General features: G+C 44.1%; 1 protein-coding gene across 1 annotated transcript in view; it reads right to left on the bottom strand.

The window, feature by feature from the left end:
- GRIN3A (glutamate ionotropic receptor NMDA type subunit 3A) overlaps positions 1-14908 on the bottom strand; it is a 92070-nt gene extending 77162 nt beyond the window's left edge. The window contains exon 1 of the mRNA XM_075931378.2: positions 12972-14908. Coding sequence (XP_075787493.2) covers positions 12972-13751 — 780 coding nt within the window. The 5' untranslated portion in view covers positions 13752-14908. The remainder of the gene's footprint in view (positions 1-12971) is intronic.
- Between the last annotated feature and the right edge of the window lie 1504 nt (positions 14909-16412).

Here is a 16412-nt window from a genome sequence, read left to right as displayed (position 1 = left end):
ATAATGGCCATCATTCCGAAATAACTACGTGAGCATCTACACAGCAATTCCATTATTTTGAAATAATTTTGAAATAAAAGACATTTTATTCTGACTTCTATAAACCTCATTCTATGAAGAATAACACCTCTTCCAAAATAGCTATTTTGAAATAAGGCGCATGTAGACACTCCACTTCTGCTATTGTGAGGTAGCCCCCCACCAGAGCCATTCTAAGTTATTCCTTCTGGAGCTCTAAGTTGAGAGAGCACTTCTACACTGCAGGGGAAGCCTCAAAATTAGTTCAAGACAGGCTTCCCTAGTGTAGACATGCTATTTTGAAATAAGCTATTTTGGAATAAATATTTTGAAATATGTGTGCAGTGTAGACGTATTAAAGACTTTCACTACTTCATCAGCTGCATGCATTATTACTTCACCAGCTGGCTTGAAGGGAAAATTTAAGTTTTCTATAAATGCCCTGTTTAATGCCCTCAAAACCATTGCTACTAATAAACAGAACGGTTTGATCTACTACCACTGACAGTGGGCAAAACTGGGATACCAACCCCTGGACTACACTAGGCCAGGCAGGTTGGCTTAAGGAAGGATTTTACTCATTACAGCTTCTTCCACCGCGTACAATATTTAATAATGCCTCCCTGCCTGTAGTGGTTTTGTGAGGATAAACATGTGAAAGATTGTGAAGTGACTTTGAGATCTTCTAAGGAAAAGCGTTAAATGGAAATAGGTAGTAGTCATAGTAATAAACAATAAAACATTTATTGGAGTAGATGAGTTGCATGCAAAGGAGTTAGTTGGGATTACGTGCTAGGTGGGAAGATGCACATACAAACTCATGGGTTTACATTTTCAAGTATGAGCTCAACCATAGACTCCCAGAAAGGGTCTCGTTTTCAAAAACTGCTGAGCGCCTGCTCTCTGAAAATCAGGACTTTTTGGGAGTTTCAGCTTAGTTCCCCAAAATGAGGCGCCCAAATGCCTAGTCGCTTATTCCGATTTCAGTGACTAATCTTCCTGTTTCTGCAGCAGACTTTAAAAAATGAAACTGTTGCCTTTAAATGATGATCTTCCTGCCTTCAGGATTTAAATAGCCCCAGTAATATAGAATCTGAGTTCCTCTGTTCCCTATGAGCTGTGCACTTGGTCTGTTACCGAGGAGAGATTCAGGTGCCACTCAGCTGATTAGCAGAGCACATACAGGTGCCCACAACTAGTAACATGTGTTTCTATCAGTGGTGCACATTCCACACCTGCCTCTGTGCCTATAAAATTATTCTGCACTTGGATGGAAACAAATTAGAAGGAATATTGTTGAGCACCTTATACTAACAGATTTCCCCCCCTCCTAGTAAGTAGGGCAGTGTTGTTATCTGCATTTTACCTTTTGGGAACTGAGGCATAGAGGGATTAAAGTGTTTGCCTAAGGTTGTAGAGAAAGTCTGTGGCAGAGTAAGGAGTTGACTGCAAGAGTCCCAACAGTCAGGCTGACACTCTAATCACTAGACTATCCTTCATCTCCATTGTTGGCCTGCTCCTTTCTCAATACTTTTAGCTCTACAGCATTTGTTGGCCCAAAGTTTCTGCTTCAAGTCCTGAAAAGTATCCTTTACCCCTTTGCATTTTCATTTCTACTCCCTTTAGCAACTTTACTCAAGTTCTTAGTTCTCTAAATATCACCTCAAATAAAATATTTAAGGACTAAGTGATATCGCTGCAATCTGCAAAAGATATTTATAACCACTTTATTTGGATTTAATTAAGATAATAATAGGATTAGAATTAAGATGTATGGCTGAACAAAAAGGTAGTGTTATAGTGTTAGTTATTTGTTAAAGAGAAACTACATTCAAATTTTTTTACTTTAGAGAAAATGGTAAAGGATACTTAAAAATTAAACCTATGTTTGAAGACTATATCAAAACATTGCTACTATTATTTATTTGCACTAACATCTGTAAGCACAGGAAGTAATCTACTTAAAAAGGTTTACATTTTCAAAAATATTGATTTACTTTGGCAAACACATCAAAAACCAAACATCAAATATTTATTCTGGAGTGCTTAAATGGATTCACTTCAACTGTTCTGGTACCTGTTTATGTTTGCTTTCCATAAACATTTTGGCAATTGAGTTTTACAAAGACAGATGTCCAAAGAAAGCGAACGTCAAAATACAGTGTGCATGTGTTCAGAAAACCAAGCTTTTAATGAGTGTATTCCCATAGTCCTTGCATTCATCCAACCAGAGAACAGACTATATGATCTGACTTATTTGACCAGCCAAATAATCAACACATCTCAAATAGAGTCCAATGTAAAACTCATTGATGTAAATGGAAAGCCTCCTGTGGTAGGCAGTGGGATATAGATTGGGGCGGTGGGGTATTTTTGCCAAGAACTGTTTATGGTCATTCCAAAAAAGCTAAATAGTTAAATTATTTCCACTGTTTTGCAAGCAGAAAAAGTAGCTACAAATACGGGGTAAGTTATTCATTGTGAATTCTTTGCTTGCTCTTAACATGCTGCCGGAAAGGATCATAAGAATAACACGATTTGGGCAACTCTGTCCATTTCTTTAACAATCCACATATCTTTTTTTGTGACTTTGCATTGCTCATGCCACATACTTTAATGTGCGCTTTGTTCTTCTGGTAAGAAAAATGTCATAAGTTGTAAAGGCCCCCCCCCCCCAAATGACACCTCACTTTCAAAAAACTACAACTTCATGACTTATGCATTGTTGGTACTTTGCAGGAGGACATGACATTCTGTCTCACTTGCAGCCAAATCTAGCTTATTTTAGTACCTGAAAGCTTTTTTGAAAAGTTGACCTCAGTCATGGGCGCTAAGCCCTTTTGAAAATCTGGTCTTTGGTGATTATTATTCTATAAACATTACGGTAGCTCCTAGTGGCCTTTGAGAACTGTGATCCATTGTACCAGCCACTGTATAAACACAAAGATAAAGACTGTCCTACATTGGAGACTTTACAGTATGGCCTGTAACAAGCTGGAATGAGTGTGGGTGACAAACAAAAGAAGGGGACGGAAGAATAACAAAATAAAATCCGCAGGAAACATAAGGTAGCGATTGTACAACTTCAGGGTTCCCAATGATTCCCAGGCTTGCTTTAATGCCCTATAAATCTGTATTTGGGGAGTGAATCCTTTCCCATTAGCAGCTCATACTGAAAGATTTAATATTTGTACGATGAAAGATAACACGGAATAAAACGCAGTCTGGCGAGAATGTAATAAATATTGTGTGAAGGATTACATTCACTAAAGAGATCTTATGGGCATAATTGGATGAAAGCACAACACTAATGACTTTAGCAGGCGTGTAAGTACCCAATACCAAGCAAATAATTCATCCCGGTAAAAAGCGGTCCCAGAGATGATTGAATAAATGACAGTTTTGGCTCCGCTATGGTTGCTGCCCCTGCAAGGTCTTTAATCAGAGGATGCCAGAGACCATTGTAAAGCATGAAAGGCTCTTTGTTGGACTAGTATACCGCTACGTTTCATATCAGAGCACTGAATGAACTGGATATTTAAGAGGAGGGTTTTTTCCCCCCTCTCGTAAATCTCTGTGGAACTAATATAAAGGCTGCATTTTGATTTTTAAGTATGTAAATGGCTTAAGTTTTAAGAACTAAGGAGACGGCTGAAATGATCATATTTAAATGCTGACCTTTTCGCCGCTAGATTTGGAAGCCAGCTGTGGTTATTTGGCATGTATTGCTCAGCCAGCAATGGCCTTGATCTCGCATTCGTTATTAAGACAAATGATGGAAATTGATATAATCTATGACCATGGAGTCCAACCAGTTCTGAAGCGGTAGCCACTATTGTGGCTGCTGCTATAGTGAATTAGCCATATTATTCTGAAAATGTAAATAATATAGTGGCTATTGCTATAGCCAACTAGCCACACTCAACCCACCAAATAGCCATATGTGACTAGTGTAGTGGACACGTTAGGTAGGCCTGCCTAGGTCAATATCCCTTGCCCCCACAAGTGCTGCTAGCACCAGAAGCTTTAAATAAAAGTGCTAGAAAGCTGAAATAGGCCACTTTGTTATGTCCGTGGGAGTTTTGCCTGAGTAAGGACTGCATGTTCCATTCCTCCATATGGTGGGAAGATAACTCAGAACAGCTTCTGAATGTTTCTCTGCACTGGTGATGACATCATTAGTTTCACAAAATAGGAGGAAATGCATCTTGGGACTGTAGCCTAACTATCCTTTATGGCACCAGCTTCCCACTGACATTAGTGGGAATTGCATGCGTGGACTGAGGGCAAGTTTTTTTCCTTAACAATCGCAGCCATATAATGCATTTCATGTGTGAGTTGTCCAATAGCTTGGAAAATAGAGTTTAGTTTAAAAACTTTCCCAGAGCAAAGCTGATTATTTCCCCCTCAAGGGACAATAAATTGCAGGGTATGCTTGCTTGTCAGCTATACCACTGTACAATGGCACTCTCAGTTTTAAGAGTCTGGCATTACATTTCATGGGTTTTTCTGTGTGTGTAGAATTAATTATTTTTGCTGCCCTTTAGACGGTCAATGGGGTATATTAGTTCACTCGTAAGATCTTCATTTTAATGTCATCATCACTATTGTAAGCCATTTAAAATAAAGAAATTGAAACACAAAGCTGTGTTTCCCTTGATTTCCCTTCCAATATCATAGTACAAATTAACTTCTCAGTATGAACGGAAAAAGAAAAAGATAAATGGTATCTAAGATAACTGAAACGTACTCTCTACAGAGGGTGACACACAGCTGACAAAGTAAAGGTTTATATTTATCTTTCCTATTATAATGAAGCTTCTCTACTCAATATAGCAAAGTTAAACACTGGGTTTCCTATGGTGAACTTGTCAATTAATAACTCTTAGCAAACTTTACAAGCTCAGAAGAAATGATCAAATAATTTATACTTTGATGTAAAATCCCCATTGGAAAATCAGCAAACATTTAACTGAGCCAAGATAATACTGATTTTTCCAAATCAGATGAAAAATACGCTGTTAAAATGGAGGCGATGCAATTATTTTAAATAGCACGTCTAAAAAAGTCTGCATGCAAAAGATAGCTGGTCCCTCGGGCCATTAATTGCTGCATCCTATAGTGTTATCTTCATATTATAAATGAGATTCCACTTTTAAATCAAAATACTTGTTTACCCTTGAACATCTATTTTGCTTTTGAGTTGGTATTAAGATACAAAGCCATGGGCGATGATGATGTCTTTTTCTTCCTTAAATGAGTCAAGACTAGCAGAGTCAGCCTTTAGGGAAATGTGAAACATTTAAAATATGCTTGTGCAGCATATTCATACCCTGTATAATGCATCCCAAATATTTGTCTAGCTGTACAAGCAGCTTTGGAGACTCTCTCATCACAGATGAAAGCGGGTAAGAGAAACAGCAATAAAAATGCACTGGTGAGAAACGGGAAGTGATGCCCACTTCCGAATGTCCCGACAGTTGATTTATCTCCTCTAATAATGTTCAGAGGCTCACAGTAATTTCCCTGGTTACAACTCACTAGCTGTGTCTGATGGTGCACCCGTGTGTTCCCCCCCAATTCTCCATCTGCTGACTGCAGCCATTCCAATTCAGGTGACTGAAACCTTTGAGATAAAAGTTAATTAGCTAGCAGGCTGCAGATCAAATCTTTCCCACGCAATGCCAAATGGAAGCCTTCCAGGAGGCTGCTGGAAACAGTCTCCACTCACCATCTCCCTCAATGCTTCACAGCTGGTAATTCATTTCAAGGGAGAGTCAATGAAGCAAAGATAAGGGAACAAATCAAAAAGTTCATCATCTTTCAACCTGTTGGAACATGCATGTGCACATTTTGCACAAGCGTGTGCATTCAGTAATATACTGTGCACATCTATAATCAGAGGAATAGACTCCAAGGCCAATGTGATCATTTAGTTTGACCTCTTGCATAATGCAGGCTGTAGAAACTTCCCCATAAGAGTTTCTGAAGCAGATCTTTTAGAAAAACACGCAGTTTTGATTTAAGAATTGTATCTACTGTGGCCTTTGCTAAGTTGTTCCAATGGTTAATTCTTCTCACTGTTAAAACTTTAGGCTTGATTTCCAGTCTGAACCTGCCTAGCTTCAACTTCCAGACATTGCATCATGCTGTACCTTTCTGTACTAGACTGAAGTGCCCGTTATCAAATATTTGTTCTCCATGTAGCTACTTAAACTGTGATCAAGTCTCCCCTTGACCTTCACTTTGTGACGCTAAATAGATAGGCTCGAGGAGCTCAATTACTATAAGGCCTGTTTTCTAATCTGTTAATTGCCTTTGCAGCTCATCTCTGAAAGTGCTCACATTTATCAACATCTTTCTTGGATTGTGTACACCAGAACTTGGTGACGTGTTCCAGCAGCAGTCAAACCGGGACCAAAATATGAGGTAAAATAACCATTTTACTCCTACTCACCATGAAATCATGGATCACATTAGCCCTTTTGGCCAATGTGCTACATTGAGAGCTCTTGTACCGTGGACTGTCACCATGAATCCCAAACTTTTTTCCAGAACTGAGCCCCTCCTGCCCCGTGTAAGCTTGACCAATGTTCTTTCTTACTATATTTAGCCACAATGAAATGCATATAAGAACTTAGGAACATAAGAATGATCATAATAGGTCAGACCAAAGGTCCATCTAGCCCAGTATCCTTTCTTCCAACAGTGGCCAATGCCAGATGCCTCCAGAAGGAATGAACAGAACAAGTTATCGTTAAGAGATATACCACAGTTACCCATTCCCAGCTTCTGATAAACACAGGCTAGGGACATCATTCCTACCCATCCTGGCTAATAGCCATTGATGGACCTATCCTCTAAGAATTTATCTAGCTCTTTCTTGAACCCTGTTAAAGTCCTGGCCTTCACAGTGTCCTCTGGCAAGGAGTTCCACAGGTTGTGCAGAAGCGCAGAAGTTCTGTGTGTGCAGAAGTATTTCATTTTGTTTGTTTTAAACCTGCTACCTATGATTGCATTTGGTGACCTCTAGTTCTTAAGTTATGGAAACAAATAAATAACTTTTCCTTATTATTCACTTTCTCCACACCAATCATGATTTTACAGGCCTTTATCAGATCCTTCCCTTAGGCTCCTCTTTTCTAAGATGAAATGGTTTTGCTGAGCCCAGCTTGCCAAGAGATCCAGATTGCTCTATATCAGTGGCCTCTCCCACAATTTGTGTGTCATCTGCAAACTTTATCAGTGATAATTTTATGTTTTCTTCCATGGCAGTGATACAAATGTTAAATAGCATAGGGACAAAAAATGAATCCCTGGGGGGCCTCACTAAATCTGCATGATGATTTTCCCCTACTTACAAGTTATGTTTTGAGACTTATCAGTTACCAGCACTTGATCCATGTAATATCTACCATGTTAATGTGATCTGTGTTAGTGGGGTGGTAGCCAAGTCAGTCTCAGGATATTACAGAGAGGTGGGTGAAGCAATATTTTTATTGGGCTAACTTGCGTTGGTGAGAGAGACAAGCTTTTGAGGTTATACAAAGAGATCTGTGTAAACTTGAAAGCTTGTCTTGCTCACCAACAGACGTTGGTCCAATGAAACATGTTAATTTTATATCACTGTAGTTGTTCAATCAGTGTTGAGCTCAAAGTCAAATGCCTTACAGAAACCTAACTGTATTACATCAATACCTGTATCAGGCAAACTTGTGTCCCACCCAAAAAAAAGGGATATCAAGTTAGATGGACAGGTTCTATTTTCCATAAACCCGTGTTGCTGGGCATACATTGATACCCTCCTTTAATTCTTTATTAATCAAGTCTCATATCCACCTATCACAGGGTGGCTGGTCTCTATGGATAGGCTGAACCCAGAGCCTCTGGACTGGAGCAGGTGAACCCAATCCAAAAAAGAGGGTTGGGCTACAAAGAGAGGCCAAGGGGCAACATGGAGGAAAAGAATGGGACCCTGTGAGGAAGGACTAAGACTAGCTGAGTCAGCTGAGGCCAGAGTGGAGTCGGGCTAATTACTGTGGTGGGTCCATGGAGCAAGGAATTGTGAGGCTCAAGGAAGCAACCCCATTGTGGTGACTCTAAGAGGGGAACAGAGCTGGAGAAAGCAAGGAAGCTCTTGGGAGCTGGAGAGCCAAATATCTCTGGGAGGGGTGGCCCTGCAGACTAGAGCCAGGGATTGACTTAAGACTGCTTTCTGTTTATTTAAGTGTTGTTATGAAAGAATAAACCTCCTTGATTGGGACTGAGCAAGGTAGTGCAGGCTTAGAGACGAGGTGCTGTGGTGTTCCCTGATGGCACCCACTCTGTTGTTTTGCCCAGGATTCATGTCAGACTGGCAGGTCTATAATTACCAGAGTCATCCCGTTGATCCCTTTACAATATTGGCACAACATTAACTTTCTTCCCAGTGTTCCAAGGCGTCTTTAAAATCAACACTTATAGTCCGGCATGCTTCTCAACTCTTTAAAAATACGTGGTTGCAAATGATCTGAACATGCTAACTCAACATCTGACTTTAGTAACTGCCATTTAATGAAGTCTTAGGATACTATTTGAATGCAAAGGATGGGGTCTCATCATCTGCTCTTACTAGCTCAGCTGCTTTTATTTCCCACATTTAGAAGAGAAATATTTCTTGAACACTTCTGCCTCATCATTGATAATTCTGTCTTTTCCATCAAACAATTAACGTTCTAGCCACATATGCCTACAGGGAGAGGCAAACAGGAATCTGAGTTGACCCTTTTGGACAACTAATTTCCATATGCGCAATCATGAAAGGACCTTTTACTTAAAGCTAGGCATATCAGTGACTTGTTCATTTGACAATAGAATGCAGTTTGGGGTGAATGAAACTATTAGTGAATTTGGGTCAAATTGAGTGACTTCTGTCAGCCAGATAAAATCTGGGAGGGGAAAAAATTCAAAAAAGGCAGTGTGTTTTGGCATTTTTTAAATGAAAAGTTTGTACTCTTCATTTTGAAATGTTTGTTTAGAAATTTAGCCACAGTGCTTGCTGATTCTGAGAAAAAGGGTTCTCTTCAATCTGGATGAACTGACATCCTCCTAGACCACATCCAGGAAATAATGTAATATTTTCCATTGATCCTCCAATTCTTCTACTAGTACAAAGCCCGTTGACACAGCAAATATGGCGAGTCAAGCTGCCGCATGTCACAAACCAAGCTGAAATGTCAAATATACTCAGTGAGTCTAATAATCTGTAGGTCATGCTGGGAAGAGATGAGTTCCAGTCAGATGAGGTTGTAATAATATATAAAATTGCACTGGCAGCCAATGCATTAAACAAGGCAATCAATGAACCGAAAACGTAGTTTGGGAAACAGTATTTGTTCCTTCTGACACCAATATTGGTTTCCCAGCCTCTAAGCAAGGGCTGTCCAATCATCCCTGAAAACACACTCTACAAACAAGGACACTTTCCCATTGCATGCCTCTTCCTTTATAGACATCAAGGTTACAGACAGACTGGCAAAACTGTGATGATAGATATTCTACCAGTCCAATAGCTGGCCATGCACACATCCCATTGGAAAATGTGCCCATTCTCAAAACAAGACTCAAACGCTTTCTGGCGAACACACACACAGTATTGAAGGGAAATGAGATGGGACTAATCCTGATCTTATGAGGAGATTTTGGTTCTGAAACTGGTTAACACAGGACAGCAAATACAGCTTTTAATGTCACATTACATACACATTACTGCTTTTAATGGCAGACAGTTGTGTAACCAGCTTTCACCTAATGCAGGAAGGATACAAAACAATAGTCGTACTACCAGAATGACTGTTGTGCCTTTAGAGTTTGGATCCTGAAAGATTAACAATTCTGTCCAGACAGAGCCTGATTGTTGGTTACTTTAAGGCTCTGAACACTACCCTGGCAGTATAAAGAGACCTTAGCTTAAATGAGAATCAGGACCTTTCTTCCTAGTACTGTACATGTAGGAAAAACACAGAATAATGCAGTGGGAGTTGGAAGAAAGCAAGAATCAGCTGAATACCCCTTTGTATGGGAAGCTGGAGGATTTTAAGCCACCTTTTTAAAGACACTTCTGTCAGTCTCTTTCACTATCTCCAACTATGTGGGCTGGGGGGGGGGGGGGAAATGAGATCATGAAAGCAAATGAAATACTGTAAACTTTGTATAGTACTGAGAGATCCTTTATCAACTGAAGAGCTGGGATTCATGGTGTAGTTTAAAAATAACAATCAAATATTGCTGCTTCACAAAAAATGACATTTCTGGAGATACCATGTACCCAATAAGCTCATGCCATTTGGCACTTGGTATTCTCTGACATGACAAAGCCCTTTCTTAGTCAGCTTGATTTTGCCTCTGATCTGCAAATTTAAATGTCACAATTCCATTTACTGCAGCAGCATCTGCTGTGTGCCCAAATTTGCCATTGTATCAGGGATTCTTCATTTCATCTAAAACAACTTTTATTTTCCTTTTTGAAGCCCAAAGACACACTCAGCTGATTACCACTGTCCAGTGGTGCCCCTAAATGTCCCATGCCTTGAGACCCACTACTAGAGAAACTTGTTGCCACACAAAATCAGTGTATATGTGAAGCAACTGAACAACCAGAAAGGCATAAATTCTGCTTGTCCCACCCCTCCTGGTTTATCGGTCTCGGAGTGTTATCTCCATTCTGAACTGACCATGAAGACCTTTAGCTGCACTGCAAGGAATTGTGAAGTTTCATTTTACGAATAAATCTTGGCCAAACAGAGCAGCTGACGCTTCATTTGAAGTTCACCATTAAAATACTATTTAATTCTGAAAATTCAGGGAATACTGCTACAAAAATATTCAGCTTCCCCTCAAACTGTAATAGAGATTTCCATTTGGTCCCCAAGCCACTGACCCAGTTTTGTAGTGGGAAGAGTGATCCTGTTTTCTACCATATGTCTATGGCTCATCTCCCTGGAAAAGTTAGTGCATGGCAATCAAAAATCTTGGGGTTGGAAGGTAAACCATACTGTCTGGCTATGGCGACATTCCTTGGAAGGTTGCATAAAAGAATGCTAAGCACATCTCAGTTCCTTTGTGTCATTGGGTATGAACTTCTGCCTCCAAATTAAGGACCTGTCAAAAGTTCAGTATAATTTGCATTGGTGTGAAAATGAAGGAAATTCAGCAATTGTTGTAAACTGCTACATTTGTATTATGATTACTTGAGAGTTGATTATTATTTGGGGAGTGAACTTCACAAAGTAAACAGTTTTCCTTGATAATTACAATGTTTAGATTTGTCAGCATACATTAGTCATTAGATATTGTACAGAGAATAGCTGTGTGTGTGTGTGTGTGTATGAGAGAGAGAGAGAGAGGATATGGGGGATACTTCTGTGTATGCAGTCTAAATGACTTTTTCTGATGCAGTGAATGGGGTACCACCTGTTAGATAAATTCCCCAGTATCACAGAGTGCTCTGGGCATAATAGACATGACCTCCACCTTTATAATTCTGAGGCCAGTGTTTGTGATTAACCAGTTCAATTCTGGAGCTGCTTCTCCCTTTTCACTCTGATCTACTTGTCTTTTTTTTTAACACTTTGCTCTCCTATATTGGCTGTTGGTGTAATAAGATTGACTTGAAAGGCACCCCAACCCACTTTTGTTTCAGTTAAGGTCTGCTTCCTTAGAGTTCTGTTGTTATATGGGCATCCAGCTGTCAATTCCCTCCCTGTCTTGAGATGGAAAAGAGGGGGGTTTAGAACTTGTGTGCTGCATGTTGTCAGTACATTTTATTGCTACTACCCCTCTGTAGTGACATTAGGAATCCAAATAGTGAAGCCTGCCAATGTGAGACATATAACAAACTAACTCTAGGGCCTCTTGCCTCTGTTTTAGAGGGGCACCTCTCCCCCCCCCCTTTTTTGGAACAGAACAATATAAAATGTGCTTTGGGCATAAATTGAATGGAAACGGCATTCTGCTGCCTTGCCCGAAGGAAGGCTCTAGTGCCAGAAACCTCTTAGGCAACCATAGATGCATAGAATACTAAAAGTGGAAGGGACCTGAGAGATCATCAGGTCCGGTCTCCTACCCGCAAGGCAGGGCCAAGCACTCGCTGACAGATGCCTATCTAAACCACTCTTAAATATCTCCAGTGCGATGGAGATTCCGCAATCGCCCTAGACAATTTATTCCAGTGTTTAATCACCCTCACAGGTAGGAAGTTTTTCCTACTGTCCAAACTAAACCTCCTATGCTGCAACTGAAGGTCATTACTGCTTGCCCTTTCATCAGAGGCCAAGGAGAACAATTTTTCTTTCTCCTCTTTGTAGCATCCTTTTAGGTGCTTGAAAACTGCTGTCATCTTCCCCCTCTCCAGTCTTCCTTTTTCCAAACCTAATTCTTTCATCCTCCCCTCATAGGCCAGTTCTTCTAGACCTTCATCTAGGGGTGGCTGGTCCTTCACCTGTTCCATCTATACACAGCGGGGTGTGTGTGTGTGTGTGGGAGAGAGAGAGAGAGGAGGTCCACGCTACTGATGCATGTTCTGAAATGGGCAACTTTCGGCCCTTCCTTCCTAGCAACCCCCCCGCGGAAGCACACACGGCTGGGAACAGTCCTTTTAAAAAGTGAGCACCAGGGTGTTTCCAGGGCAGGCTGCGGGAGATACAATTTGCCTGGCTCCCTCCTCGCCAGCGCCGCTGTCCGTGGTGCTGAACCTGAGCGCCCGGGCGCTAGCTCTCTCCTGACGCCCCCCGGCTCGGCGATGCAGGGGGCGCCTCCCGCACCCCGCCGCCGGCTGGGACCGGGCGTTAGATGGTTTGGGTGGGGCAGGGCGAGATCCCCATCGCTGTGTCGATTCGCAAGGGACCCCCCCCGCCCCGCACACACAGCCCCTTGCCACTCCCCTAGCCCCCCTTCCTCTCCCCTGCGCTCCGCACCTGGCTGTTTCTCGGGAACTCCCTGCGCACGATGCTGAGGACCGGGATGCTCAGAGCCGAGGAGATGAAGTCCAGCTCCAGCATCTCCCCGGGGCTCTGCGGGAAGGCCAGGACCGCGGAGACTCCCTGCACCACCACGGTGTGGCACAGGCTCTGCAGGAAGGAGAGCGGGTCGCTGCTCCAGGAGGCGCTGGGGGAAGAGAAAGGCAAGAGAGGTAGATCGCCCAGCCCCGCCTCCATGGCCATCACCACCTCCAGGGACAGGTTGTAGGGCAGCAGCCCGCTCACCCGGTTGAGGTTCTCCACCGCCAGGAGCAGCGCCTCCCTGGGCACCAGCGCCAGCTCCGGGGCTCCGCTCTCGTGGCCAGCAAGGTCCACGGGCCCCGGTTGCGCCTTGTTGCCCAGGCTGGTCCCGCTCCGCTGTCTCTGCAGCCCGGCGCCTTGCCAGCCGGGAGTCCTGGGAGTTTGGGCAGCTTCGTGCGCACTTTGGCCCGCTTTGCTCCCCCGTCGCCCTTCTTCCTTCTTTGCGGGCTCCGGTCCTGCTCCAAGCGGGGCGTCATCGCGCGCCCCCCAGCCCCCGCCCGGGCTGCCGCTGGTGGGGGCAGCCCAGGGCTGCAGGTGAGCCGCCCCGATCCGCACCGTGTGCCCGATCCGCTTGAGGACCTGGCAGGGCTGCGGGTGGGAGGAGGAGCCGGGCACCCGGGCTAGCACCAGGGCGCAGGGCGGCAGCAGCAGCAGACAGACCCTGCTCAGGAGCCACCACACGCCCAGTCTCCACATCACTGAAAGCCAGCGGCCGGGGAGCCAGGAGAAGCGACCAGCCCCCTCCCCTCCTCCCTCCCCGCTCAGCCTCCTCCTCCTCCTCCCAGCCCGGGCGCGCCTCTCACCGCCGGGCAGCCTCCGCGGGGGGCCAGGCAGGTGGATCCTCCTTCCCCGCGCGTGGGCGAGCCGCAGCGATCACTCCCACCCGCCTTCCCCCGGGGCTTGCAGGGCAGGCGGCTGGCCGGGGAGCCCCGTGCGCTGGGCACCGAGGGCAGCCCCGCCAGGCGGCCCGGGCATCGCTTTTGGGAGGCACCCCGGGGCGCCCAGCCTCGCCGCTGCGCTCGGGGAGGCGCCCGGCTGCAGCCTTTCCTTCAGCTCGTCTCTGCCCCCTTCCCCCGCTGCTCCCCTGGCCGGCGGCGGGGGACTTGCTCCGAGGCCGCCCAGTTGTGGCGCTGCTGGTGCCCGGAGATAGCTCCGCTCCGTCGCTTGGCTGCGCTCCACTCCCACCGAAAGGCTCTTGCCCAAAGCCAGCGGGCGGCCCCAGCGCCGGGGGAAGTCCTGGCCCGCAGCGCTGCTTGGGATCGGTAGCGCTCAGCTGCTGCCTGCAGTCCCTGGGCCCCGCAGAGTCCCGGCCACGTATGTCAGCCCGCAGGAGGCAAACAACAAGTGATTTGCAGCCCAGGGCTATTTACAGCACCAGAAAGTCGACTAGCTCCATGGAGCATTTCCTGACCCACACAGCAGCTCCCTGCATGGATCCGGATCACACCCCCAGAGGAAGCGTCTACACAAGCACCGGGACTGGCACACGTCATCCTCCGCAGTGACATAGGAGAGCCATGGCTTACATTCGGGCCCGGCTGGTACTTCAGGGGCAAGCTGGGAAGGTTTCCAGCAGAGTTTCTTGGACGACAGAGCTAATGGTGCTGAGCGGCAAATAGCAGCTAGAGAGCTCCAGAGACCACGTCCTTCTGCTCCCAGACTCTTCTAACTTCCCCCAGCTGATCCGCGTGGCAAACAGGAAGAGTAAGGCACCCGCTTCTAGCCTTGGCTTAGAGCATGATCTGCAGACTTTCCTTACGAAACTCCATAGCATTGTTCCCAGCGGGTAAGGCCCCTGAATTCGTACAGGACCAGACTTCTCCCCTCTGCACCGCTCACTTCTGGGAATCCAGTATTGCTCTAGATGTCAGTTTCATTCAGCTGCTGCTTCAAATCTAATGAGGCTTTCAACACGTGGGACGGGCAATCCTTGGTCACCTAGCCATCAGCCCTTGTTAGAAATGCTGGCAGAAGAAAACTGTTCTGAACAGAGAAAATACAATTCAAAGGGAGCAAGAAAAAATGGGAGGAAAAGGAGAGATGTGTGACAAGTGTGTGGCTGTCACCATTCATAATGTACAACTGCCTCTCATTAATTCACATGTAGTAAGAGTACCCCAGCCTTTGGGGGTGGGGAGGGGTGTTGTAGGTCAGGACTTATGTGCATTAGCAAAGATATAAGGAAAAATGTTCCAGCACCTAGTTGTATGAGATCTAACTCCTACCAATGACAAGGTCCCTCACCAAAGGCTCTTAAGTAAAGTAAGTTGTCATGGGATAAGAGGGAAAGTCCTTTCATGGATTGATAATTGGTTAAAAGACAGGAAACAAAGGGTAGGAAAAAACAGTCAGTTAGCAGAATGAAGAGAGATAACTAGTGGTCCCTAAGGGTCCTGACTGGGACCAATCCTGTTCAACCTATTTATAAATGATCTGGAATAAGGGGTAAACAGCGAGGTGGCAAAATTTGCAGATTATACTAAACTGCTCAAGATAGTTAAGACCAAAGCAGATTGTGAAGAGTTTCAAAAGGATCTCAGAAAACTAAGTGATTGGGCAACACAATGGCAGATGAAATTTAATGTTGATAAATGTAAAGTAATGTACATTGGAAAAAGTAATCCCAACTATACATACCAAATGATGGGGAGTAATTTAGCTACAACTACTCAAGCGAGAGATCTTGGAGTCATTGTGGATAGTTCTCTGAAAACATCCACTCAATGTGCAGCTGCAGTCAAAAAAGCAAACAGAATGTTAGGAGTCATTGAAAAAGGGATAGTGAATAAGATAGAGAATATCTTATTGCCTCTATAGAAATCCATGGTACACCCACATCTTGAAGACTGCGTACAGATGCGGTCGCCTCATCTCAAAAAGATATATTGGCATTGGAAAAGGTTCAGAAAAGGGCAACAAAAATGATTAGGGGTTTGGAACAGGTCCCATATGAAGAGAGATTAAAAAGACTTGGACTTTTCATCTTAGAAAAGAGGAGACTAAGGAGGGATATGATAGAGGTCTATAAAATCATGATTGGTATGGAAAACGTGAATAAAGGAAAGTTATTTACTTGTTCTCATAACAGAAGAACTAGGGGTCACCAAATGAAATTAATGGGTAGCAGATTTAAAACAAACAAAAGGAACTTTTTCTTCTCACAGCACAGTCAACCTGTGGAACTCCTTGCCAGAGGATGTTTTGAAGACCAGGGTTCAAAAAAGAACTAGATACATTCATGGAGGAAAGGTCCATCAATGGCGATTAGCCAGGATGGGTTGGAATGGTGTCCCTCGCCTCTGTTTGTCAGAGGTTAGAAATGGATGACAGGAGATGGATCATGTGATGATTACCTGT

This window comes from Pelodiscus sinensis, chromosome 6, assembly GCF_052426305.1.
Source record: "Pelodiscus sinensis isolate ZL-2025 chromosome 6, ASM5242630v1, whole genome shotgun sequence".
NCBI lineage: Eukaryota > Metazoa > Chordata > Testudines > Trionychidae > Pelodiscus > Pelodiscus sinensis.
Note: the sequence above shows the minus strand (reverse complement) of the source record. Positions and strands in the feature narration are given on the sequence as shown.